Below are 24,647 nucleotides of genomic sequence, written 5' to 3'. Positions count from 1 at the left end.
GAAGATTATCATCAAGAGGTTCCTTCCACCTTCAACTATGCCACAAATCCAATGTTGCTGTCAATTTCTAGAGCACAAAGGCACCTGAGATAAATCTTTGGAAGTGTTAATTCATCCAAAAGACAAGAATCTTCTCTGCCATCTTAACAGTGAGAGAAATCAATTTATAAGACATCGCTGTACTTAAAAGCAGCGTGTCATAACTGCACCATTTCCCCAGGAAAGTAAAACAGCTATGGGTGATGTTTCTTTTGATTATAAAACAGTCTGTATTTAAAAACACGCCATCAACAGACCAGGATTATTTGTAATATCTGGACAAAGCTGCAAACATTTATCAAATCTTTTCATTTGATGGTTTGTTCTTTGCAGGCTGGTTTGGTCACAGACCAATACTCTCCTGAAATTCACTGTCCACGGACAGTCGCAGCAGAACTCCACCCCTCTCAGTTCCCACACTGCATGGAAAGCCAAGTCTCTCTGCTTTCACTTGCACCACACTTAGGTGTCAGCAAGGGAACTCTTGGTCTCCACATACTCCAGTGCTGCTCTTTTAACACCCAGGACACTTTCTGCTGTACCAAATTTCTTCTCATAATCCAGGTAGCGTTTGAAGAAGAATTTCATCTTCTTTGGTGCCAGGCTCAGGTGTATGACCCTCTCAAAGATGTCCCTGCCAACAAAACAAAGTGATTCAAATCCCTGTGTTGGTGACAGCACTCAATACAAGCCGTGTACCCTGTCTTGTAACAAAGAGCAGAAAGTCAGGGGAAACTTTCAGGGGAAATTGCTGCGAAGTGGTGGTGCTTGAAGAAAGAGATTCCTAACAGCTGGTCAAAATCTTCTAAAAGTAGAAGTCTTCTACTTGCTTGCAGAACTCTAAGGCTGCTGGTCAACTTAAACAATGATCCAGACACTGCATTGGACCCTGCATTCATTAAGTGGATGTGGGAAATTACTTCCTTTTGGCACTTCTCAGAAAAAAAAAATCCATTTTTATGTTACAAGATACAAAGATTGATTATTAAAGATTGATCTCACCCTTCAGATACAAGGCAATCCCTGCAGAGGGACAGATGAACCTCAATTCAAGGCCTCTATTTTCTGTCATGCAGGCCACTACTTATAAAGCAGTCCCCCCCTGGCCTGTGGAACTCTGGGGTCTCCTCAGTCCCAGCAAGGATAAGCACTTCCACATACACCAGTTCTGTGAAAGAAAACATCCCTTTTGCTCTGCTCTGGGAACCCCTACACAACCTCACACTGCAGGTACCTCTGCTCTTTTCAGGTGTGCTCTGCCCCATCCCAGCCTGCTGCACCACGACTCACCGTACTTCCTTCTGGCTGCCATGCTTGATCATGATGTCCATGTAGATGGACCAAATGTCTGTTCGCTTGGGATAGCTGCTGAGGGTGCTCTCAAAGAGGGCCTTGGCATGTTCGGTGTCCCCAGAATGGAACTCCAGCTGTGCAAACCTTGAAATGACATCCACATCTAGAAAAAGTAATGACACCTTAGGGTATCACAGCAACTCTCTTTCATGTGAACAAACACAAGTGAGAATTACACAGGACAGAGATAGGCACAGAGACACCACCATCTCTACCCAGAGACAAAAGGCTCTGTTGTAAAGAGGTTCTGGACCAAGGTGGGATCAAAGTGGGAGAGAGAGAAAGGTCACAGTTCACTTCCCATTTCAGCTCTCTGCAGGAGAGAGAGGTTTATTTTTATATTCATAACGTATCATGCAGCACCCATGGGCAGCCCTACAAACCTGGGCTTAGACAAGTGAACTTTTCTAGAGGGCTGTAAAATTCAAAGCTGCCTTTGCTTTGGGTGCTTTGCTTTTGTGCGTCACAGCAAATTCTATTACAAGTGGATTTAGCAGTGACATCCAGCTTGAAAGCTCCTCTTCCCTGAGAGTCAGCTGGCTGCACTTTTCACTTATTACAAATGCTGTCACAGGCAGAGATATCAGAAAGCAGCCCACCCCCTGTCAACATTAAGGTCCACATTAAGGCTGGGGCAGAGAGAGCTTACGTTCTTTGGTGGGCAGAGCCTTGAGAGCACGCTCCAGGAGCCTGTGTGTAGCCTCAGTCTGGCCTTGCTTCAGGAGGAAAGAGGCATATTTCAGCCACACGGATTTGTCCTGACGGAAACGCTTCAGCATCGTGTGGTACAATTCTTCTGCTTGCTGGAAGGGCAGAGTTGGGTTAGATCACACAGATTTATAACAAAGCCTCGTAGCTTTAAGACTCTTATTCTTAGGCTGGGTATCTCTGAACACTTATGACACAAAAGCAAGCATCAATGCATCCTTGCCCACTGTCAATCATAACCATTAATTCCAGTTAAGAACAGGACAGGCCCAACGTCTGACAGCTGGAAGCTTACACAGCCAGCATTTGCAGTTTACTGGCACGACTGAATGGGATACATGCCAGGGACCTGCTTGCACTATCTCACCTTGTACTTCTCAGAAGTGGCATAGATGTCACACAGATGCTGGAAGACTTTCAGAGGTTCATTGTATTGAACTGCTCTCTCAAAGACCTTCATCAGTGTCTCCTCAGTACCATACATGTTCTCCAAGTTCAGCAGAGCTACCCAGACATTCAGCTTCTCCTGTTCTTCCCTTAAAGCAGATGTGAACAAGAATGGTTAGCCTTTTGCCAGTCTTCACCAGGTTTTTGCAAACTACCCTACACAGATTCACTGACTTGCAGCAGGCCTCCAGGACAAGAAAAAGGCCATACTGCTCCCTGAAACACCACTTTTGGAACAGAACACAGCAGTTGATTCACACTACAGTTTTTTATCACTGTTGTTTGCAATTAAAAAACAGAAGGATGAGTCAAGAAAGCACAACATACTTAATCATGCAGTAGAGACGATTTAAGGTACAGCCCTATGGCAAAAGCAACAGGAGTTTCACCGTTTGTTTCATGGTTTGATTTAAGGATAACATCACTGGCATCATTATGCTCTTCCAAACACTTCCGACTGCCCAGAAGAACGTCTGCACTCAGGGATACCTTCGGGAGTTCCTGCACTCATGACCTGCAGCAGGTCAGCTGTGGGCCAGTGGTGGTGACTCAGGCCAGACCTTCAAAGGGCCAGGGGACAGTTGCTACCATTTAATCCTTCCGAGCTCACTGAAAGAGACTCTGCCACTCCACACACACAGACATACACTGACACTACCTGTGTTCTTCCACTACAACTACCCCATGATGATTTATACTTTTGGGCAAAGAAAAGCAGAGCCCCATTATTACCTGAAACTGATTGTTTTAAGTGCTCTCTCTGCCACAGCTCTGGCCTTCTCAATCTCTGTAGCCTGGAGGTGGAAAGCCATGTACTGCAGCCAGAGGATGGAGCTGTTGGGACTGCCCAGCACCAGGCGGTCGAAGTCATCTGCTGACTGGGGCTGACGACTCGGGTCCATTAGAGCTGCCTCTACTCTGCAAAGCTCCTTCTCCTTCTTCTGCTTCTCCAGCTCCTTCTCCTTCTTTGTTTGTTTCTTTAGCTGAAAGAGCAAAATAGGAGGACTCAGGAAGGGCAGGCACTTTATGGGGAAATAGGCAAGTCCAGCTAAAGCACAGCCAGACCTCAGTACATCCAAGGCTAAACAGTTTCCACAGGAAGAGATGAGGCCAACTGTTAAAGAGAGGATAAAAATGATACACATGCCCCATCCCTTCTTACGCAGTTCACACCTCAAAGAAGAGCAGCAGTACCTGAAATCCCTTTTTTTTAAACGAAATACATTGAGGAACCGAACACTTGGCTACTCTTGCATCCCAAGTGCACGATCCACACTTTGCCCTTCTCTCTTATTCTTCCATCTTTACCTTTCAGGCTAGTACTCATCACCACCCTCCTTCACTCTCTAAAAATCCAACACAATTTCTCCCCATGTACAGCTGGTGCATGTTGCTGGATCACTAAAGTGACTCTGGTCTTAATTTGGAACCAACAGTGCCATAGTTCTCTGCCTTGTTACCTTGGGCAATAAAGCATCAGCCATGCATTGCCTTTACAGAGGTGAGTTTTGAGGGACAGGGGAAATCCTGAAGAGCAAACATGAAAGGAGTTCATGAGCTTGTTTCTGATTTTGCTGAATTGCTCTCACTGGAAAACCCTTCTAAAGGTTATAGCATAAAAGAAGACTGTTTTTTGGTGTTTTTATAAATAAGAGGACTGTAACTTGAAAGGTTTTTCATCTCCAGGTTTTTCTGTAAATTTACAACACTCAGGAAAGCAAAAAACAGAGCTGACATTTAAAAAAAAAATGTTATGATCATGAAAACATTTGTTTGACTCTGCATACTTATTTTTTTAACAGGTAAACATGAGAAACCCTATTTTTCATGCAACCATGCTAAAATTGGGCCTTTTCTCCTCTGCTTCAGAGATATCTGCTGTGTTCAGAATAGCTGAACAAGTTCTGTGTCAGCTGTCAAAGATGTTCCCTTGGGTTAAAAGGCTTTGCTACAGGGCAGACAGACATGCAAATACCAAAACATCACATTACAGCTACTGTGTGGTGTCTCCTGTGCAGACAACACAATTACAAAGTACCTTGGACTGCATATCCTCCTCCTCCTCACTCTCTGAGCTCTCTTCTTTCTGATCCAGCACAGGTATATCCACTGCATTGTCTTCATCCCAGGTGAAGCCCATGGAAACTTGCAGCCTGGGAGCTTCACCAGGCTTCCTCACCTGTTTGGAGGAAGACAGAAAATGCCCTGGGTTTTAATTGTAAATTTTTGAACTGAGATCAGACAACTGCTCTTTGCTTGTGGCATCTCTCCATTCAGTACTATCGACTTCTTGTACTTGCAAACAGCCCATCTACAAAAACATTAACTCTGTGACCAGCTTTGCTGTAATTTAAATTCCATCCACCTCAAGCCATTTTCAGATGACACAAATACCAGCCTGTGTCACTCCTATCTGCAGCAGTAACACTTACTGTCTTTCAAGTCAAACTGACACATATCAACAGGGCTAGAAAGCCATTTCAGACTCAGGTTCTCCTCCAAACTTCTCACCTTAGATTTCTTTTCAGCTGCCTCTTCCTCCTGGTCATCGTCATCCTCCTCACGGTAATACACCTCAATTCCACTGTCATTTTCCTCTGCTGGGCAGATCTTCCTCTTCTTTGGCTTTGCCTCCTGCAACAAGTGGAAATGAGTGGATGGTGGAGGGCAACAACTGTGACGATCTTAAAGGCAATTCTGATCACAAAGTAAAGAGCCTGGCAGCAGAGAGAGGGCAATGCTGTGGGACAGCATCCCCCACTACTCTCTCAGCTAACAGAGACAGTGGAGAATAAACCCACACTCACCTACAGAGGGTGCAGAGACCAAAGGGACAGGGAACACAACTGGGCTGTTATCTCAGGTAGATCCCACCCAAAAGGAATAGTTTTTGATCTTTGTAATCCCCAATGCAATTTAATCTTTTTTTTTTTACCTCGTTTGTATAATTTCTCAGCCTCATCCTTCTGGTCTGAGACTGGGATCTTTCTGGTCCCTTCAGTATTTGAACCATCAAAGTCCTTTAGCATGTCCTGTGCAATCACACCCATACCTGACCACTTTCAGAATTTCCTCTTCTCCTTTTTGTCTTCAGCTTAGGCTCTTCTCTTTTTTCTTCATCATCTGGCTCTTTTTTCTCTTCCTCTGCACCATATTGTGGTAGGCCTAGGGATTCAGGCAAGACACTTGGCATCCCAGTGTCCTCAGGCAGGAGAGAGAGCTCAATATGTTTTTCTCTTCTATTTACACTGTGGTGCATCGCCAGGAGTAGTGTGACAGAATAATAAGAAAAAAATCAGAGCATTTACAATGACTGCAAGGATCTGAACTTCTTTCAAACTTTCCTGTCTTTTATCCTCCCTCTTTCCAGCCTCCCCTCCTCCATCCTCTCCTTTCTACTAATTCATAGTCCCTTTTAAAGAACATTGAACCTACCCAAGCACTTTGGCAGTGAGCAGTTTTCCCTCAGGCAGGTACTTTTCATATAAGGAGTGTTTCTGTACAAAGTATGGGGAAACATTCTGGAACAGGATTCGACCCAGGAGAGAAGTGGACAAGCTGAGAAGAGGAAGAAAACCAAATATAAGTATTCTACAGCAGGGGGAAAGAAAAATAAAGTGCACTTCTATAAAGTGTCTCACTAACTTTCTCTACTTCAATTTCATATGTTAAAGACAGTATCCATGACATCTTGATTCCCAGGAGGAAATTCATTTTGCAACCTCAAATTATGCCAGAGGCCATCCCCAAATGAGATTCCATAATCGTACATTCAAAATAAATTCTCCAAGACACATCATTTGCCAGAATAATTTTCTTAGGCTACTCACCCAAAGAATACACCTGATGGAGTAATCGATTTGACATAGCCTCTCACTAGCTGGCCTTTTTTAACATCCTTAATACTCACTATTTCAATATCCTCCACTTTGCTGTTCACCTTCGGATTTAGCCTAAAAGAAAAGAGAGGTTAGAAGTTAAAGTACTCATCTGAATAATCCCCATTCTGCTCTGGATAGCAGAAAATAGATCAGTATTAACAACAGCTAGTACTCTCTGGAAAACATATTGGATCAAAGACACCCTTCAGTTTATTCAAATGTACTAATGGACTACCTGCATCTCTGCCAAACTCTACATAGCATTAGGGAATACATATGCTGCTGCAAACAAAGCCAAACACATCAGCCTTCTCTGACACTAAGAAAATGGGGAGAGTAAAATGCTGTCTGAAATTTTGCACAGCATTTGCTTGGTGTTTCCCCCATTTATTTCTAAGATACTTAATTCCACACTTTTGTTCCATAAGGAAGACAAAGCAAGCGGCTCAGCTTTAAGAGACATTTAGGGCCAAGTCTATTATTTAATCAAAACTGTTAAAATGCAGCTGAACATTGAAACAATGTTTGTATTGCAAATTCAATGGTAGAACTCTCCCTTTCTTCCCAAATGAACAAACAAAAAAAGAAAACGTAGACCTAGAAACTATGACAAACAGAAATGAAATCTGAACCCACTTGAGCAGCTTTATGTTAAGTGTCAGACCCTTCAGTGTTTGTTGATACACAGGAAAAAACCTTGCTGAAGTAGGAATGAGTACCACCCCTTACAAAAAAAAGCATTCCTTGTTCTTTTAACATGTCTCACTGATCTTCCCAAACAAACTGTATTTCAGGATCATTTTTTTCACTAGTAGGAGATCAACAGACTACAGGGATGACACATACCGGGACTGCCGGAGAGATAGCTGGATTTTACCATTCTCATTGGAGAGGATGTAACACCTGCACGGCAGAGCATGGGGAGAAAATAGAAAGCTTTTTTACACACTAAAAAAAAGCCACAAGTAGGAAATAGATATTTACACTAGCAGGAAAAGAAACAAAGCACTCTGTTCCTCGGAGCACTTTCTGTCTAATACAAACCAGCATAACACAATAGTTCATAAAACTAGATAAAGGACCTTTGAAACATGTCTACTTGATTTACCCAGTCTCTACTGCCAGTACAAAAGAGTTAAAGATCACCTGAAATCACTTGGCCTGTTGCACTCTCCAACATTCCCAACAAGTATGTGAAGCAGGGAAATGCAATTGCTTGTGCATTACAAATGTAAAACCAACTCAATCGCTAAACAGCCCACAGAACCACTGCACAGCTGGGATACCTGGCCACCCTTAGCCCCACCAGCACCTTAGCTAACAGAGTAGCTACTCTCAAAAAGACAGTCCATGAAGACAGCTGAAAAGGGGCTTCTTCATAAACAGAAAATACAAGACCTTCACCCAAACATATATAAGGGAAGTCAGCATCACTTCTTAGCCACAGACTGACCTTACAGTCTGGCACTATCTCATGGCGGTGAAAAGCCTGCCACTGAAGGAGGATATAGAATTCTAAGCCTTGCAGCTTGAGGGAACAAGGAGGACAATTACTGACCTGACAATCTTGCCAACTTTGAACTTCCCCAGAGGGTCCTCTGTGTAAGTATCACTCAGGTGAAAGATGCTGACTTTGCCAGTCTTCCCACCTGGCAGTGCAATGGTCAAACCAATGTGTGGAGTCACCTTTGTTATCATGCCTACAGAGATGGTGTCCTGCTCCAGTGACTGAATTCCTGGAAAAGATGAAGGAGGGAAAGGGCTTCGTAATACTTGAAAACATGAAGCAACAGAGGTAGTAAGTTAGTGTAGCTGATTTTAGTTGCCTAGTCACATATTAAATGCACAAACTTTTGGTAAGGTGCAGTCTATGCCATCTCTGTTCACAGTAATGTTTGCCTTGGTAGCCCAGACAAGGTCCCTTAGTTGCATAATTCCAAGATCCAGAATAACTGACAAATGTTGATAAATGTACCATCTCATGTCTAAGATTAGAAGGAAATATATTCAGAAGGGCTCTGAGAAGGGCTTCAGGCTGAGACACTAGCAAAGTGATTCTTTATTCTAGAGGTCTGACCTCCCTTGTCTTAGATGCTGCTACATCTGGGTCAGGGTCCTGGGGGTTAGTCCTGTTCTACAGCTTGGCTCTGGAGTGTAACATCTTCACCTGAGGGGTCAGTGCAGGCCCAACTCTGTGTAAAGCATCACATGTGGTGGGGTCCTGCTGTTAAGGCTCCACAATACCTGTGAGTGACAAGCAGAGGTTTGTTTCAGTGGCATCTGTTCCAGTCACTGTAGCTGATATTGCCTGGCCATTTTTAAAGCTCTTTTCTGGATGTTTTAAGACCTGAAATAGAAGACACATTTCCACTTATTTCCAGAAAAGGAGCTTTGCACAGCTCTGACTAGTGTTTCCCCTACGAAAACATCCTTTACACATCCTATAAACACCTTTGATGTGCAGTTGGCTGATAGCTCAGCACTGCTTCAATGGCTTGCCAAACTAGCTACAGGCACAGTACTTGCTTGTCAGCAAGGGGCAGCAATACCTAAAGGGCAGAGCACTGGGTTATGAGTTCACACAGATGACAGAAGTGTCTGCAGTCATTACTTGTGGCCATGTGGGTGGAAAAAAAAAAAAGTCTGTGTAGCTCAGCAGTAACAGCCTCTTACCTTGGTGTTCAGAGACAGCAGCAGGTGAGGAACTCTTCCTCGAATGTCGGGGCCAACTTCTACCTCCAGCCAGTTTTTGAGCATGTTATACTAAAAGGACACCAAATAACCAGAGAAGACAGCATGACACCTTGGGGGAAAACAAAAATCTTCCCTGGCAGAATTTTTTCATTAAGTTTTAAAGCTAAAAATAATTATTTTTATAATTATTTTTTATAATTATTTATATATAATAGAAATGTTTTTTATAATTATTTATAATTGAAAAATAATTAGAAATAAAGCCTTGACGTTTGCACCAAGCAAAATGGTGGTTTGGATCCTATTCTTACAAGCATAACACTGCTGTGGTTCACAGGCAAGTGCACACAGGGGACAGCAGCAAGCGTACTTTGGGCTGGTGGCACATTCAAAGGCCATTTCACTAGAACCTGCTGGCAACAAACAGGCCTGTCAAAGAGGACAAGTCAGTCTGACTCCATCAAATACAGAAATTTTTTGTTTCCTTCCCCTACTTTCCCTGTAAGACACTGCAGTTGCCATGGGCCACTCTCACAGTTAATGAAGACCATAGTCTTCAGTATTTAGGTCTGAGCTAAGGCCCCCTGAACTCACCCCCACTTGCTGCCTCCCCCAGCACACTTCCTAAGAAGACTCTGACCTCACCTTCTTTACAAAACAGGTGACTGTCTGTCCAACATTGTACAGTCCGAGTTTCTTGAGGGAACTGTCTTCTTTAAGGTTCAGCATTGCTGTGAATTCCCCTTCTTTTTCACTGTTTGCAAAAGAAGAAAGAGGACATTAGTAAAACAGCTTTGGTCCTAATGATAAAGATGGAAGTTAGAAACCCAGGGGAATGTGGTGAGCTAATACTACTGTGACAATGTCCCCAACTGCATTTTTCTGAAAGGAATTAATTCTTCCCTGATCATAAGGGGGAATCTTTCTGACATGAATAGACACAACAGAGTCCAGATTGGCAGAACCTGAAGCCAAAAGGACATTCAAAGGAAATTATGTGCCAGGAGAGCACTGTGATGTTTAACACAGCTACAGGACCCAAGTTAATGTGGAAAAGAGAGTAAGAGGTCTTGCCTCATGGCATACATGTGGAGGTCCTTGCTCATGGCCAGCTCCTTCACAAGTGGGACATACAGGGGACAGGACATCCAAGGATACAAGGTCTGTAAAGGATGTGCAGACAGCACAGAGGCCAACACCTACCTTGGTCGAATGCTGAGCTCTGGAATGGATTGTGTGAAGTGTGGATGGGTAATAGGCAGGTACCTAAATAAGAGGAAAAGGATCAAAGTTTCTCATGATCTCCTCAGGCCCCAATCATCCACATTTAATCCCTCTGCACTGGCAAAAAAACCCCAGGTGCAAGCCCTCTAAAACTACCAGAGCCTTCCAGTTCCAGTTCTTCCTATTACTATTTCAGTGGCAATTTAGGTAACCGAAATACCCCAGCAAATTTAGTCCCTGGAGGCTGTATTTAGGGCTTCCACTGGATCTTAATAGTTTAGACATCTTTTTTTCTTGCAATCTATACTCAAGATAAATACAGTGACACAGGTAGAAAAAGAATTCACTGAAAGCTGGATCTGGGATAGAATGTAACAACAGATTTCCTCAGGCCTCAACTACTCCAGCAAAGGCAGCTGTAACAGCACCTGTTGACAGAAGATGTCCTAGTTGACCTGCATTGAAACACAAACTGCTTCACCCTTTGCATTCCCCCAGAAGCAATACCATGTACAAGTCTCCCCACCTGTGAGTATTCACATCTCTGCCTCCAATGACTCGAGCAGTCACTTTCTGTCCAGCTTTCAGAGTAGAAGTTGGAAAAGAGCCTAGGGGCACTTCATCCAGAATCCGGGAGGCATGGATTGAACCTGTCAGCTTGTCATCGATAGCCACAGTGACGTGGGTTGGTTTGACGGATTTAACGGTACCAGTAACAACATCCCCCGGGGACAGCGAGTGTTTCACGGCAGGAAGCATCTCCTCTAATGCCGTCTCCGATTCGTTCCTCACCCTTACAAAAACATTCTTCTTGGCTGGGCCTTGTACTGCTGGCAAGACCCCGTGGTCATTCTCCTTCACTGCTTTTAAGGTTATAGAGATTGTCTGTCCCACCCCCAGTTTCTCCGAGTCGAAGCGGAAGGTGTCGTTGAAGTGGCAGGCGATAGGGACAGCTGCCAGCTGGCCTGTTTCCAGCAGAGACACGATGGCAAAGTGCTCTGTGATGTGCTGCACCACCGCAGAGTGCTGGGAGTTCTCTCGGAGCCGCTAGACGGAAATGGACAGACAGAGTGACTCCTCCTGCTGAGATTTTGATTTCCTCTACTCTACCTCCCACCGTTCTAAAAAACGAAAGAGCCCCCCCTTGAAATTTATTAATCACCTACAGTTTGCCACACAAGCAGAAACATACAAACCCAAAAACAGAACACACACTCACTCGCTTGGGTCTTTGCTTTAACAGTTCTTCCCGAAGAGAAACATAGACCTCGGATGTGAGGGCATTCACATGAAGAACAATGGCCTTCCTTTTCTCACCAGGAGCAATATTTTTGTCTACAAATGAGAATAAAGAGATTATGTCCTGATGACAGTGAAGAATTCTGAGCAACTGTGATAGTGGTACATGACAAAAGGTTTAATTCCTGAAGGCCAAAGAGTGCTTAATTACTATTGTATCTGAGGGAAATTAGTAATAAACATATAATAAGTCTCTTTAGGAACAGATTCTTATAACATTAATAGCAATGAGAAAGAGAGCTTTTTATTTGGAAAAAAGTTTAATGCTTTCTTGAGTCCTTTACTAAGTTGATCTATGAAGATACAACTCTTAAATAATGAAGACAAGGCCGACTAAAAACAAAGTCAAGATAATATAGGTTTTGAAAAAGATTTTCCTAACATTTGCTCAAAACTATCATCAGTCTATCTGTTGCTAAGGGAAAAAAAAGAAACTCTTCTGACACAGAAGTGCTAGGGTTATTACTTCTGCTGAAGTCAGAGGTTTATCTTGCTTTCATTATTTCAGCAAGTACGTGTTTGCACAATATGACACCCTTCTTTAATTTTTGAATTGGAAAATACTGAAATTACAGTCCTGTTTTAAAGTCATTGATTTTTCAAGAAAAATTGACAGCAATTTCAGATAGATATTCCTTGGAGTATGCTCTTTCTAAAGGAAGAAGGAAAAAACCAAGAAAGCTGGAGCTTGTATTAATACTTGTCTATATACAGTATGGTTCAACTAAGGATCTCTGGGCACAAACTAGATGCCCAAAATACGAGACAGGATTAACAGAGGCACAGGGAAGTTTGTACTATATTTTCTGAATCACATAAATGGGCCAGCAAGACATTGGGAAATTTAACTACTCTTCAAGGCCATCCCTACTCTGACCAGACTTCTCCCTGTTAGTTCCTCATCAGCAGAATTCATTTTGGGAGAGGTTTCAAAGCAGAAGGCTGAAAACCAACACAAGCAAAGGAAAGACCCTCACCTCCCAAATGGTAGTGGGTGGCAGTTACAGTCAAGCCTGTGACAGAGCTGCCACTGAATAGTGCTGAGCCATCCTCCCTCACGTCCTGCACGACCAGATGCACTCTCTTCCCAGGCACCAACTCACAAATGCTGGGGTCCCCTAAATAAAGGAAAGAAAAAGTGGGAAGTCAGTATTGCTTATGTTGTTTCTTTGCAAAACAAAGACAAGGCTTTGCATTTACTCAGTGGTACATGAAGCATTCATCTGCCTTCATAAGGGAAAACAAAGCCTAGGCTCCTGAATTTGGAGAAATACAAAGTAAATTCTGAGAGTTAAACAAAGTAGAAACACTTTTGTGACACTAAGGACCTAATAATTTTGGCGAGAATATTTTCCAATCTTACAGGAACACTGGCACCCAGCATTGCATATGGAAAAAAGTGAAAGCAAAATAGATTAACACTAGAAGCACAAAACAGACCTGTCACTTCACAATTACAGGAAACAAACATTAAAAAGTACTGGATATAAGAAGAATCTTAAAAAGACAAAGTCAGAATTTGATAAAAGCACTAGAAAAACAGCATGTGAGAAAACCCCTGCTGGAGGACCTGTAATGCATGTAGGCAAATCTATTTGAACAAACTCATCCTCATGGGAGTACTGCGTTTGGGTTATCACAAGCACTTTACCCAAAAATCAATGCAAGAGGCTTAGCAGACTTCAATGAAAGCAGTTTCTTTGGCTTGTTCCAGCTGTACTTACAAAAAGCCTCTTGTCAATGGAAGGCACTGCACACACATCCTTTCTCTAACAAGCTACTTTGGGAAGTGAAGTCTTTGCTTGAACTGAACTTCCTTTCACTTAAATGTTTTTCTCTTCTTGTTCCTTTAGAACGCCTTTATTTTTTTTTGGCCCTGATACCCTTTAGCAGAACATTTACAATCTTTTACCTCTTCTCAACAAGTCCCTGATTTCTTTCAGCTCCTTGAAATATTGATTCAGGAGGGCAAAGCTCTCTGCAGCAGAATCCCCTGAGCTGCACTCAGACACCTTCAGATTGAGGAGCACACGCTGCTTCTCCTCATCAGTGCTCATCACCTTTGCAATCACAGTCTGTCCAACCACAAAGTGGTCCTTGGTGTCTGTCACAAACTTGTCACTCATGCTCTGTGCAAAGGAAACAGAGGGCAAGGTTACTGAGCACAGCTGGTACTGATCAACCACCCACAGAGCTGTTCAGAAGGGTTTGAGTTAAGACTTCATGAAAATGCATAAGAGAAATTAACAAAGACTAAGAGAAACCCATCAATTAAAATTAACTACTGAGGTCACATGAAATCCTTGTTGAAGCTTAAGCTCACCTGAATGAAGTGCTTAATTTCTTTTTGGAAGTGGTTTAAAAGGCAAACCAAAACCCTTTTACCCTGCAGCAGGAAGCTGTGCAAATGCAGGGCCTGCAGCCCAGTTGTTCCCTCCCTGTTATTGTACCTTTGCTAAAACCATGTTTCAAGCAGCCTGATCACACACATGCTGCTTACTGAAGTGGAGGCATCGCTTACCACTTTAGGTGCCAGTCCTGTCACACCAAAAGGGAACTCCACAAACACTCCAAAGGGCATCACATTCCTCACATAACCAGTCAACAGCATGTCAGGCTGGATTTCAGAGAAGCTTCTCACAACTTGCTCCTCCTGTACAGCAGAAATCACTGCAGACTTTCTGCTCAAGATCTGAACAACCAGTTAAGAAAAATGGGAAAAGATGAATGAAAGGAGCACAATGCCAAGCAAATCTCTCAGTGCTGCTAATCACTGGGCTAAAGCACTTGCTGCAAGTTAGAGTATAGGAGCTCTAAATGCTGTAATTCTAATTTCTGTCTTGATCTTCCTACACAAAGTTAGCAACTCATGTCTCTTAAAGTGCTCAGCATTAAAGATGCATGCTTCACAGTAGCAGAAATATCAACTTCCTAACAATTCAGTTCAGATTTTTGATATAAAAGCAGCAAAAATTTCCCTAAGGTTGTGATATGAGTAACAGCTCAGAAGCTGGTTGGGAAAACAAGTCAGGTTACAATCTCGTTCTGAAGAGATTCTAGTCCCAGCTGAGCCTCACTTCTAGCACAAGTTGTAATGACTCTCTGAAGTATCCCTAGCTTGACAGGCACTTCCACTTCACTAACTAGTCTATCTTCTCTTTTGCAGATACTCTGGATTCCTGAGAGATACCTCCTTCCTCAGGCTTTGTTTGCCTGGTTGAGGTGGCAAAGGATACAATGTGCTCTCCCTTGTCACTTAGATACATAACTCTGGGCAGGACATCTCCCTCTTGAAGACAGTGCCACAGGAGCTTGGAGGTAGCAACAAAGTCAGACAGGTGCAGCGTGGGGATCCAGGCTACCACATTGTCTTCATCTTCTAAGATGGAAACTTCTAACCCATTATCTTTCTTCTTCAAGATTTTCACATCAACTATCTGAAAAGAGAGCAAGTACAGTGATATAAATTCCATGGGTTTTTGAAGTCATCTCTTTTGATGCACAGGGTACCAAATGATGTGCTGCAGGGGATCTGATGTTGCCTCCCAGCAATACATGAAAAACTCTCACATCAACAGGGCTGAGCTTAAAAATCATGCCAACACAGAAGGTAAAATAAAAACTATTTCTCAGCTCCCAGAGAAATAAAGAGCTGGAAACATTCTCTTGGTTGTGACTTTTCATTTGAAAGGCGAAGGGAATAATTTAATCAAGATTAGAACTGTCTTGTTCCTGCATTAGCAAGATCTGCAGGGAGTTGGAAACTGTTCATTGCACAAACAGGGAAACATTTCAAAACATTTCTCTAAAGCTGTCTTTTTCGAGGGAGCAGCTTTTGGAGCAAGAAAATCAGCAGCATCCAGAAAATAAAATAAGAGGACTCCACCTAGGAGTAGGAGCACTAATTGGTACCTCCAGAAGGACTCTCCTGGGACTCCTTCATCCTGACCTCTGAAAACAGATCCAGGAGGCCAACCACACAGTAAGAAATGCACATTTAATGCTAGTTCCTGACCACTGTCAGCTTTCTTGAAGCAAAATTGTTCAAAGTGATACCAAATCATATGGAAAATGAGTAGGAAAAGGCTAAAAAGGAATCAGCCATTGAATCCAATACCTCTCCTATTTGATATTTCACTTCCTGTTTCTCCTTTGGAGTACATTTCCATTTGTCCTCAGGGCCAGGCTTGCTTGATAATCTGAAGGACAACAAGAGTCTTTCCTGCTGAGGTTCACATTTTAAGACCATTACTTTAAGAACCTGCAGAAAAAAAAAAATAAAACAAAAGTTAAATTCAGCCAACCCTCCTCCTCAGTGTGCTACCATCTACAAAACAAGACAAGGACATACATACACAGTACATTTTTCTCTCACACCTGAGGATAGCAGGCCAGTGACTAGAGCTTAACACATTCAACCACAGACAAATGTCATTCTGATCACACAGATGGAAAACAGAAGTACATAATCATTAAATGACCTTGTAAAAGTATGTAGCAGCAGAGTTGAGAACAAAATCCAGATCTCCAGACCTGCAGTCAGAAATTTTGACTAGAAAATTACCTTTCTCCTTAGCCAGCCAAAAATTAACAGGATTAAAGACAAAGAAAAGCACCAGAAAAAGTAATGAAGAGGGCTGAGATCTCTGTAAGTCTGCCCATAACAAAGACCAGAACTTGGTGAATGACACAGTTCCTTAAGTGCCTGTAATTGAAACCAACAGGATAACCAGAGTAACACCGAGGCAGAAAAACATCATCCTTATGATTCTGTAGGTAAGAGTTTTAACTTCCTTAGGAGAAACAGCAGCCTTGAACCCCAGACTTCTACTGAGATCTAAGTCACATACCACGTTGCCTCTTGCAGAACAGAGAGAACCTAGAAAAAAAGGCAAGTCTGACATACCCAAGGAAGAGCTGCCCTTTTTACAGCCTACCCTGTTTAAATGGAGCAAAACTAAGTAATAAAGTGAAAGGACATAAACATCTCCTGGTGTAGCTGGTTTCTCAAGGGAAAATCCACACTGAAGCCAACTCAACTGCAGATTTCTCTTTTGCATTCAAACACATGGCACAACAGAGGTACATTATTTACCTGGCCTTCATAGAAGACTTTATCTGGACAAGATATGGGATCTGAGCCCAGTTCATTCTTGGGTACCAGACCTTTGACATCATTGTAGAACTTCACAATGCAGCCAAATTCCCTTGCACACACTACAAAGCCATGTGTCATCAGGCCTGGCTTTGCATCTTCATAACTGGAGAGGACTGGAAGCTTTGATTGGACAAGACTTTTCTTTAGAGTAAGGATCAGCTTCTTTCCTCCAGGATTGCACTCAAGGACCTACAAGAATGGAGTATAAAGAAGTTCAAAAAGCATGTCTGCTCTTGCCTGATCAATCCAGCTGCTAAATACTCAGAAGAGTGTAAAGCAGCTGAAGACCCTATCTGGCAGCTCTCACCCGACACTTGACTTCATCTCCTATGTTGTACTTCTTCTCAGGCTGCTTCAGGATCACATCAGAGAGATGGAGGGATGGCACAAGTCCTCTAATCCCATCAGCCACTTTCACCTGCATCCCAATGGGTTTTAGAGAGAGCACTTTGCCCTAGAACCCAAAATAGGGGAAAGAATTGGTAAATTCAGCATGAAAAACAGCCTGTGTTCAGGTAGGAAACAGCCTACCTGACTGACCCTATGACACCTACGATCACCAAATCTAAATACACTCAAAAAAAAAAAAATCTTAGACCAACCTACAGTCCACCCAACTAATCTGACCCTTTAACTTTTATATACTTCATAAGGTTGTCGTACAGCCTCTTTTGTTTAAGCATAGACTACTTCTGCAAAATCCCTATTGGTGCCAGCAAGCTAGAATTGTTTCCAGAGACGTATCCAATACAGCCACAACTCAGACACAGTAACAATCATAATGAGTAACTTTCTGCCCATCAGGTCATTGTGATGGTTCATACATGAACTTTTACTTTGACTGCAAGGCAAGTTTTAGTTTCTTTCACTCAAATGTAAAAATGTATTCATGGCCACAAATAAATGACTGACTGTAGATAAAATTTGATTGCTTTCGCCACATCATGAATAAAAACATGAACAAAATGGGAAGAGTACTGCATTCCATTAATCAAGTCCTGCACGGCAAGGTTTTTCTCATTTTCATCTCACTAGTCTGGATCAGAAGTTGGACATACATATTAGGCAGAAGAAGTGCACATTGGCAAGATCACTGTTTTAAGCATAACGTGCCTGAGTCTTTCAGAAGCTCACCTGCACCACATCACCCGTGTGGATATCCTGGTATTGCAGAAACCGTGCTTCAATAATCTGACTGGGGAAGAGACACGAAGAGAAGACCAGTCAGTCATCTTGAAGGAAATCCAGGATAAGATGAGACAGTCCCATATCTGACTTGTCCCAAATATCCGTTATTCCACACACTCCCCACAGTGTTCTACAACTCGAGAGCTGTGTTTTACTCCAACTGACCTATCTCCCAAAACAGCTCTTGGGACATAAAGTTCAGGGAGGTTCACCAGGCTCCATTTCAGGTGACAGTTACATAGTTATGGCCCCATGAAAGGAGAACCCATCATCTGCTTTGCTTAAAGCCACAAAGTTGGAAGAACTAAGAGGGAGTTTATAATACAAATGAGCTGGAAGATCAAGGCTCCATTTCCTGCTGAACCATGGTCTTCTGACACAATCGTGGCAGAATTTAGCCTCCTTGTGCCTCAGCTCACCAACAATATTGATGGTGTCCCAATTCCAGACAACCTGATGTGCCACAACATAGATACAAGTCAAAACCCCCAAATGGCAAGTCCAGCAAGGCAGTGCAATATTTTCCACTCTCAAACACCCTTCTAATTCTTCAACCAGTTTTCTGGAAGAGTCTATCATACTCACTGCTTCAGAGATACAACACACATCTCATCCATCAGGCTGTAGTCTATGATCCGACATTTATGTTTGCAACCTTCCTTAAACGCCCCAGGTTTAAAGGATTTTCTGGTTTTTGAAAGGTGTTTCAACTAGAAAAAAAAGGAATTACAAGTGAGAGTTTGGAAAGTGGAAGAACTGATATGGGCCTTAGGTTGAAGTGGTAGCATCTGAAAAATCTGTTCCTCTAACATTCTCTTTGTGCAGGTTTGACCAGCTCTTCCACAACAACCCTCCTACATTTCAATTCAAACAAGGGGATGTATCATTTGACAAACATCCCCCACGCTGTCTTAATTTTATTATATTTTATTTGTCTCAAAAAGAGGATAAAGGCAAAAAATAAAACCCTCTCCGAGCCCCTCTTTCCCAGCAAGCTAAGACAGATACAGAGGACTTGCCCCACCAGCCTGGTACTTACCCGTGCAAATGCAAGAGTGCCATCATCAAGCTCAAAGACAGCCCCAAACTGCTTGTAGAAGGCTTTCACCGTGGCCTCCTCCAGCACTGCCCCCATGCGCTGGCCGGGGAGCTGGCGTGGGGCTCCCCCAGGGTGCAGGAAGGGCGGGCGCAGCGTCAGCCGCACCGCCCTCGACGTGGGGTGTACAGACAGCACACAGGCCTTCACCTGGGAACACGGGGTGCTCATTAAACAAAAGAGGACAAAGGCACATCACCCATGCTTGTAGACATTCTGCTTGGTACCTGAACTCTCTGTCCACGTACAAGCATTTTTCAGTATTGCTACTAAGACATCACTCTGGTTCTAACAGCTTCACCAAGGAGGGATTTTTGCTTTTGTCTGTTGTTTACAGACTAAGCTGGTATCAATGCAGGCAGGGGAACACGTCCACACAAGTCATGTTTCTAACCCTTGGATATATCTCAGGCTTCCCAAGTAAGTCTTCCAGGAATGGCTTTGCTCTTTACAGCTTTAAAACAGCCACAATAGTAGCTCAAGTAAAGGATGTGAAAGAAAGATATCAGCCTTAAGATTTCAGAGACAATTCCACAGAAATGTTAGAGAAGATAAGAGATGTAAGCAACGTAACAACTCCAGGCATCCTCCACCCTCCTTACCACTTGATCTGGAGAATAGCTCATGGATTTCTCTGGGTCCATGTGCATGAAATCCACAATGCCAGTGAAGTAAGACAGAAATGTCAGTTTCATCCCAAGTGGAGCCACCTAGGAAGGGGAACAAAAAGATGCCAAAAAAATTTTTGGACTCAGTTTTCATGCAGCACAGAGAGCAATTCACACGTTTCAAAAAATGGCACTGTCAGTGTTAATCAACAAGCACATCACAAGAGACAGAAAAACTGCTAACAGTTCTGAACTGCACATTGTGTTGAAAAAACAACCCTTTAGTTTTTTGATAATGCTTTGTGTACTCTGAAGACTACTGCTATCCTGTTGAATACTTTACCAGTAAAGGCCAGAAAACACAAAATGAATCCTGTTTTGATTCAGACTCCATCACCAGCTTCAGGCTGAACCCTTTAACTCAGGGCATCACAACCAGAACTGAGACCAGACATCAGGTGAATGTGGTGGTGTCTAGCAGATTATGTATGCTACTGCTGAGTAATTGAGACCAAGCAGAAATTTTCCAGGGCATAAACTCCCATCTCTGCTTCACCTGTCTCCTGCCTTCAACAAGGCTCAAAAGAAACCAATCCAGCAAAAGAAACCCAAACCAGAGCTTACCTTCTGCACTCGAGCTTTCACCACCAGCCCTGGCAATAAATTAGAGAGTGCCCAGTTCTGTCGCTCTGAGGCAACGGATGCAGCCACCTCTGATCGGTCAATGGACAAACAGACAACCCTGCCTTCATTCTTCACTTCCACAATGAGGCAGTTCAGGTTCTGGCCTATTTTCAAGTCAGGCCCTACAAAAACAAGTCACAGCATAAAACCTCTGCCAGGAACACTGAGGATTTCCTTCCACTCTTTCCAACCCTTTTACATAGTTCCCTCTGAATCTAAGTGAAGTTTACTGCCAGCAGGGCTTGGAACACAGTCTGTCAGATCACAGGCTGAAACACAAAGGCTTGTGGCAGACCAGCCACAAAACTGCTGTTTGCAGTAACCTGCAAAGACTCCACCTTGACCCAATCCCACCAAAGTGCACTAACACCACAGATATAATAAACTTTAATCCCTGTCATTCTCCACCTCCATTTTAACCCAGCAGATCCTCCTGCACTACTTCTTACCTTTCTTGACTGCTTTGATGTAATTTTTGGCTTTCTGATGAGGCAGGAAAGCATGAGTCCCAGTGACACCAATATCTATGAGGTAGCCATGGTCTTCCACACTCAGTACAGAGCCAGAGAGTAGCTGTTGGGAGGGAAGCATTGCAACTCAGTAATGTAATGAAACAGCTGGGTCTTCAAAGAATGAACACATGGTAAGAGATTCCACACCCAAGTACTCACTTGTTTAGTATGGACAGAGAACTGAGCTTTTCAGAGCAGTAGCAAGAACACTACATTCTTTCTTATTACACAGCTCACCTACCAGTGAGGTCTCATCTCTGCCCTTAACTATGAATGTATGGAGCTCACAAACCAATAGAAAAAGAATTGTGATGCTCAAAAGTAGCAGGTGCATACAACCGTACAGCTGAAAACACAAAACATAAACAACCAAGCACCTCTGCAAGGCATGTTACATATTGCTCTGTAAAAATTAACTAAGAAATCTACTCAGAAAGAAATCATTAAATAACTTGGCCATATTGAAACAGGATGAGGTGAAATAATTTCATGAATGACAACCTGGAGACAAGAACTAAACCCACCCTCTCCTCACAGGTCTCTTCCATGGTGGGAACAGCTCCACATTGTGCTCTGATCCCATTCAAGGACAAACTGAAATGTTCCTGCATGCACCATGCAGGAGCCCAGGGAGGCTGTGTCAGACCCAGAAAACGTACCATGCCCGCTGCTAGTGCTGTAGAGCTCAGGCCCTTGTTGACCTTCTTGGGATCAATCGATAACTTGACACTGCGACGTCCATCGGCACTTTTCTCAATACTGGTCACGATGCACCTGACCAGTGTCCCTGGAGAATACATGTCTGGGAGCGAATTCAACTCCTGCCCAGCAACATGATCAACAGAGAAACATAGGATTTTTACAGTATTAAATAACATAAGGCTAGAATTTGTTACTGAAGCAGCTTTTGAAAACAAAACCCCATGGGAAAGTCCTGTTTCTCTGTCAGCACTACAATAACAGGCAGGAAATGCCACAAACACCAGGATCTCAATAGAGAGGCAGGGATGACACTATGTCATGTCAGCAAGACTGAGAGGCTTTGCTTAAAAACAAACACTGTGTGGGCTGGAGCCAGGAGACTGCAGCTGAGGAAACATCTACAGAGACAACAATGACCCTAACCTCGCCTCCCCCTTCAGCAGGGAAAAACACTTCTCCTGCCACTGAAGTCTCTTCCATCACTGCTATTTATATGAAAATGGAGACAGTAAAAGCAACTGTAAGGAAGATGAAGTTTGCTTGGTCTTTGGTTCATTGACAGTGGCCAGAAACAGCTGCAGCAATCACATATTGCTCCCAGCTCGATGGGAAGAACCAGCAAAGGGGTAGTGCTAATCCCGCATTCCACAACACCTTGGGGAAACTTAGGCACCGCTGACACCAGAGAGACAAGGTAACTGATTTCATCCTCCTTTTTTCTAGCAGTCAGCCATTATCAGGAAATTGCAAAGTTTGCTTGGAAAATCCGATTCCAAACCAAGGTCAGTCTATGTCAGGCTGCTAAGCAAGACCTCAGGGTTGGTTCTGAGGTATTAACAACAAGCTCTAGCTCCAAGCACAAATCACAGCCCCGGTCCCAGGTCTCACCTCCAGGAGTTCTCCTTGTGCCACCTGCTTGGTCAGCAGTTTGCTGTAGGCATCACTGATCTGCGTGACCGGCACAAATCCGGAGAGGCCGTTGGGCAAACTGATGGCGAGCTCATAGTCACTGACCTCTTTTATACAGCCAAGGAGCAGCATCCCCTCACTGAGCACCTGGGAAAGTGGGAAAAATAGCAGACTATGGATATCTTGGCAAGTCAGTGGTAACAGGGGGATAAGCAGTTAAGTTTTATACTGGATCACAGATATATTTGACAGGTTTAGGGAGGAAAAGCATGCCATTTTCATATAGCCTGGAAAAGAAATGCACACAAAATCAAACATTTATGCACCAACCTCAATCGTGAGTGGTCCAATATTCATAAAATTGTCTTCAGCAGCACCTGTTTTGTCTGCCTTGAACTTTTTCTGCGTTCCTTGATCCTTCTGGCTCCTTTTTCTTTTCTGAGGTTTTTCTTCATGTTGAACCTAAAGCAGATTACAAGCCCAGAAGGTTGAAAAATAAAAGTGGATAAAGAAAAACTTTGCACTAAGACAGAACTCTGCTGCCATGAATAAAATACTGATTTGGAGGAAAAAAGAGAACCATCTTGCTAACTGTTGTCTGTCTACATGTAAGTCTTCCAAAGTATCTCCTTTGGGCTGAGGCTGATTATTTACAAAGCTGAATCTTGGGAAGGGAAAAGAGTGGTACAAGAGATCTGCACCACACTCTACTAACAGAAAGACCAAACTCAGCCTGTATCCAGTAACACCAGGCTCACCATGCAGCACCTTGGGATAAGATGCTTGTGGAAAGTTTAAAAGCTACAGCCCGATCATAATTTTCACTGAACTTTCTCTGTCATCATATTCAACACACATCAGACATCAGGGATCTTTAAGAGATCAGGAGAAAGGTGGACGTCAGCAGTCATCTATTTCTGGGAGTCTTTTCTGTAGTTTAATGTAGAAGTAACATGTAGGAAGGGTTGCAGTCAAATTCTGACAGTGGAAGAGCTCTGAGAAGTTAATCAAGAACACACAAACAACATACATCAAACAAATTGTCCCGCTCTAACTTCGGCTTGGGTGTTTTTCCCTCTGCAGGTTTTTTCTGGATGCCCCCTCGAGGAAAGTTTTCTTCCATGGATGCCATGCTTGAACTGCTCTGGGACAAATGACAAAGCAGAGATGAAACATGCAGTTACTGTGCTTGTTCCTCACAAACACTGAATGTTCGAGTGAACATAAGAGCAAACCACCCCCAAAGTAAGAAAGACTTTGGATGGGTGCTCTAGTTAGCAAGTGACAAAACAGAAACTTACATCCAAATGGATTTAACATTTGACTACAATGACGTGTTGCAACGGTCCATTTAACTATGCACATCCATAACACTTTTAACTGCTGCAAAATTTCACTGAAGTATTACAGTATTAATTTTTAAGGCACTTAGATGCACCACATATGTATTCATAAAACTGCCTTAACCGTAAGTTTCCCAAACTGGTCTTTATTATATTCAGTGGACAAAGTGAAATTACCAGCTTCAGTCATCAAGGAGAAAGCTGTGAGCAAAACACTACATAAGCTTGGCCTGTATTTTTACTTTTTGAATGCCGCTCATGAAGATCAATATAACTTGTTAGCTCTTTGTCTAAGCCAAAAGTATACGTATATAAAATAGATATTTAACCTAACTATTTCAACCAGTAAACAACACCTTGCTTATTAGGCCACATTTCACTTTTTACTACTAATAATAAATATTAATAAATAAAAGTAGTTGTCAGTATTATATTAATATTGCTTATTGTGCTTATAGTACTACTTACACCATTGCTTATTATTAGCTAACTGTACTTCTGCAAAAAATAGCGCTGAAACCCTAGGTCGCCAAACTTGAAGTAACGTGTTAGAAATACAATTCCTTTAAATGGAAAGCACATTATAAAGCGAAAGCCCATCAAGGCACGCTTCACCTGAGGGCTCGCTAAGCAACACAGACAGCTCCCACAGCCCGCTCCGCGGGAGCGGGCAGGACTGGCATCTTACCTGCCCGGGGCCGCTGCCAGGGGGAAGCGCGGGACCGGGAGTGTTCGCGGGACAGGGAGTGTTCCCGGGACCGGGAGTGTTCCCGGGACCGGGAGTGTTCGCGGGATCGGGCTC

General features: G+C 43.1%; 1 protein-coding gene across 2 annotated transcripts; it reads right to left on the bottom strand.

Moving 5' to 3' along the window:
- Positions 1-249: 249 nt before the first annotated feature.
- Positions 250-24,604, bottom strand: PDCD11 (programmed cell death 11). 2 transcript variants are annotated; one of them, XM_082286597.1, is made up of 36 exons: positions 24,534-24,604; positions 23,533-23,641; positions 22,833-22,964; positions 22,482-22,649; positions 21,551-21,712; positions 20,829-20,952; positions 20,320-20,501; positions 19,690-19,797; positions 19,031-19,237; positions 18,577-18,701; positions 17,938-17,998; positions 17,111-17,257; positions 16,741-16,992; positions 15,763-15,906; positions 14,882-15,082; positions 14,167-14,337; positions 13,558-13,774; positions 12,623-12,763; positions 11,566-11,681; positions 10,873-11,393; positions 10,326-10,388; positions 9,768-9,876; positions 9,102-9,191; positions 8,673-8,775; positions 7,987-8,164; positions 7,275-7,331; positions 6,378-6,500; positions 5,983-6,105; positions 5,600-5,795; positions 5,059-5,181; positions 4,586-4,726; positions 3,280-3,530; positions 2,468-2,636; positions 2,042-2,195; positions 1,330-1,495; positions 250-673 (listed from the first exon to the last, which is right to left on the bottom strand). In XM_082286597.1, the coding sequence occupies exons 2-36, from the start codon at positions 23,632-23,634 to the stop codon at positions 502-504; spliced, it is 5,499 nt and encodes a 1,832-aa protein (XP_082142723.1). In that variant the 5' UTR covers positions 23,635-23,641; positions 24,534-24,604; the 3' UTR covers positions 250-501. The 2 variants fall into 2 exon arrangements, with proteins under 2 accessions (XP_082142723.1, XP_082142724.1); XM_082286598.1 differs by having other exon boundaries at positions 23,533-23,646; positions 24,534-24,573.
- Positions 24,605-24,647: the final 43 nt, after the last annotated feature.

Source organism: Coloeus monedula, assembly GCF_965178545.1.
Source record: "Coloeus monedula genome assembly, chromosome: 8".
NCBI lineage: Eukaryota > Metazoa > Chordata > Aves > Passeriformes > Corvidae > Coloeus > Coloeus monedula.
This window is presented reverse-complemented; position numbering and strand designations above follow the sequence as displayed.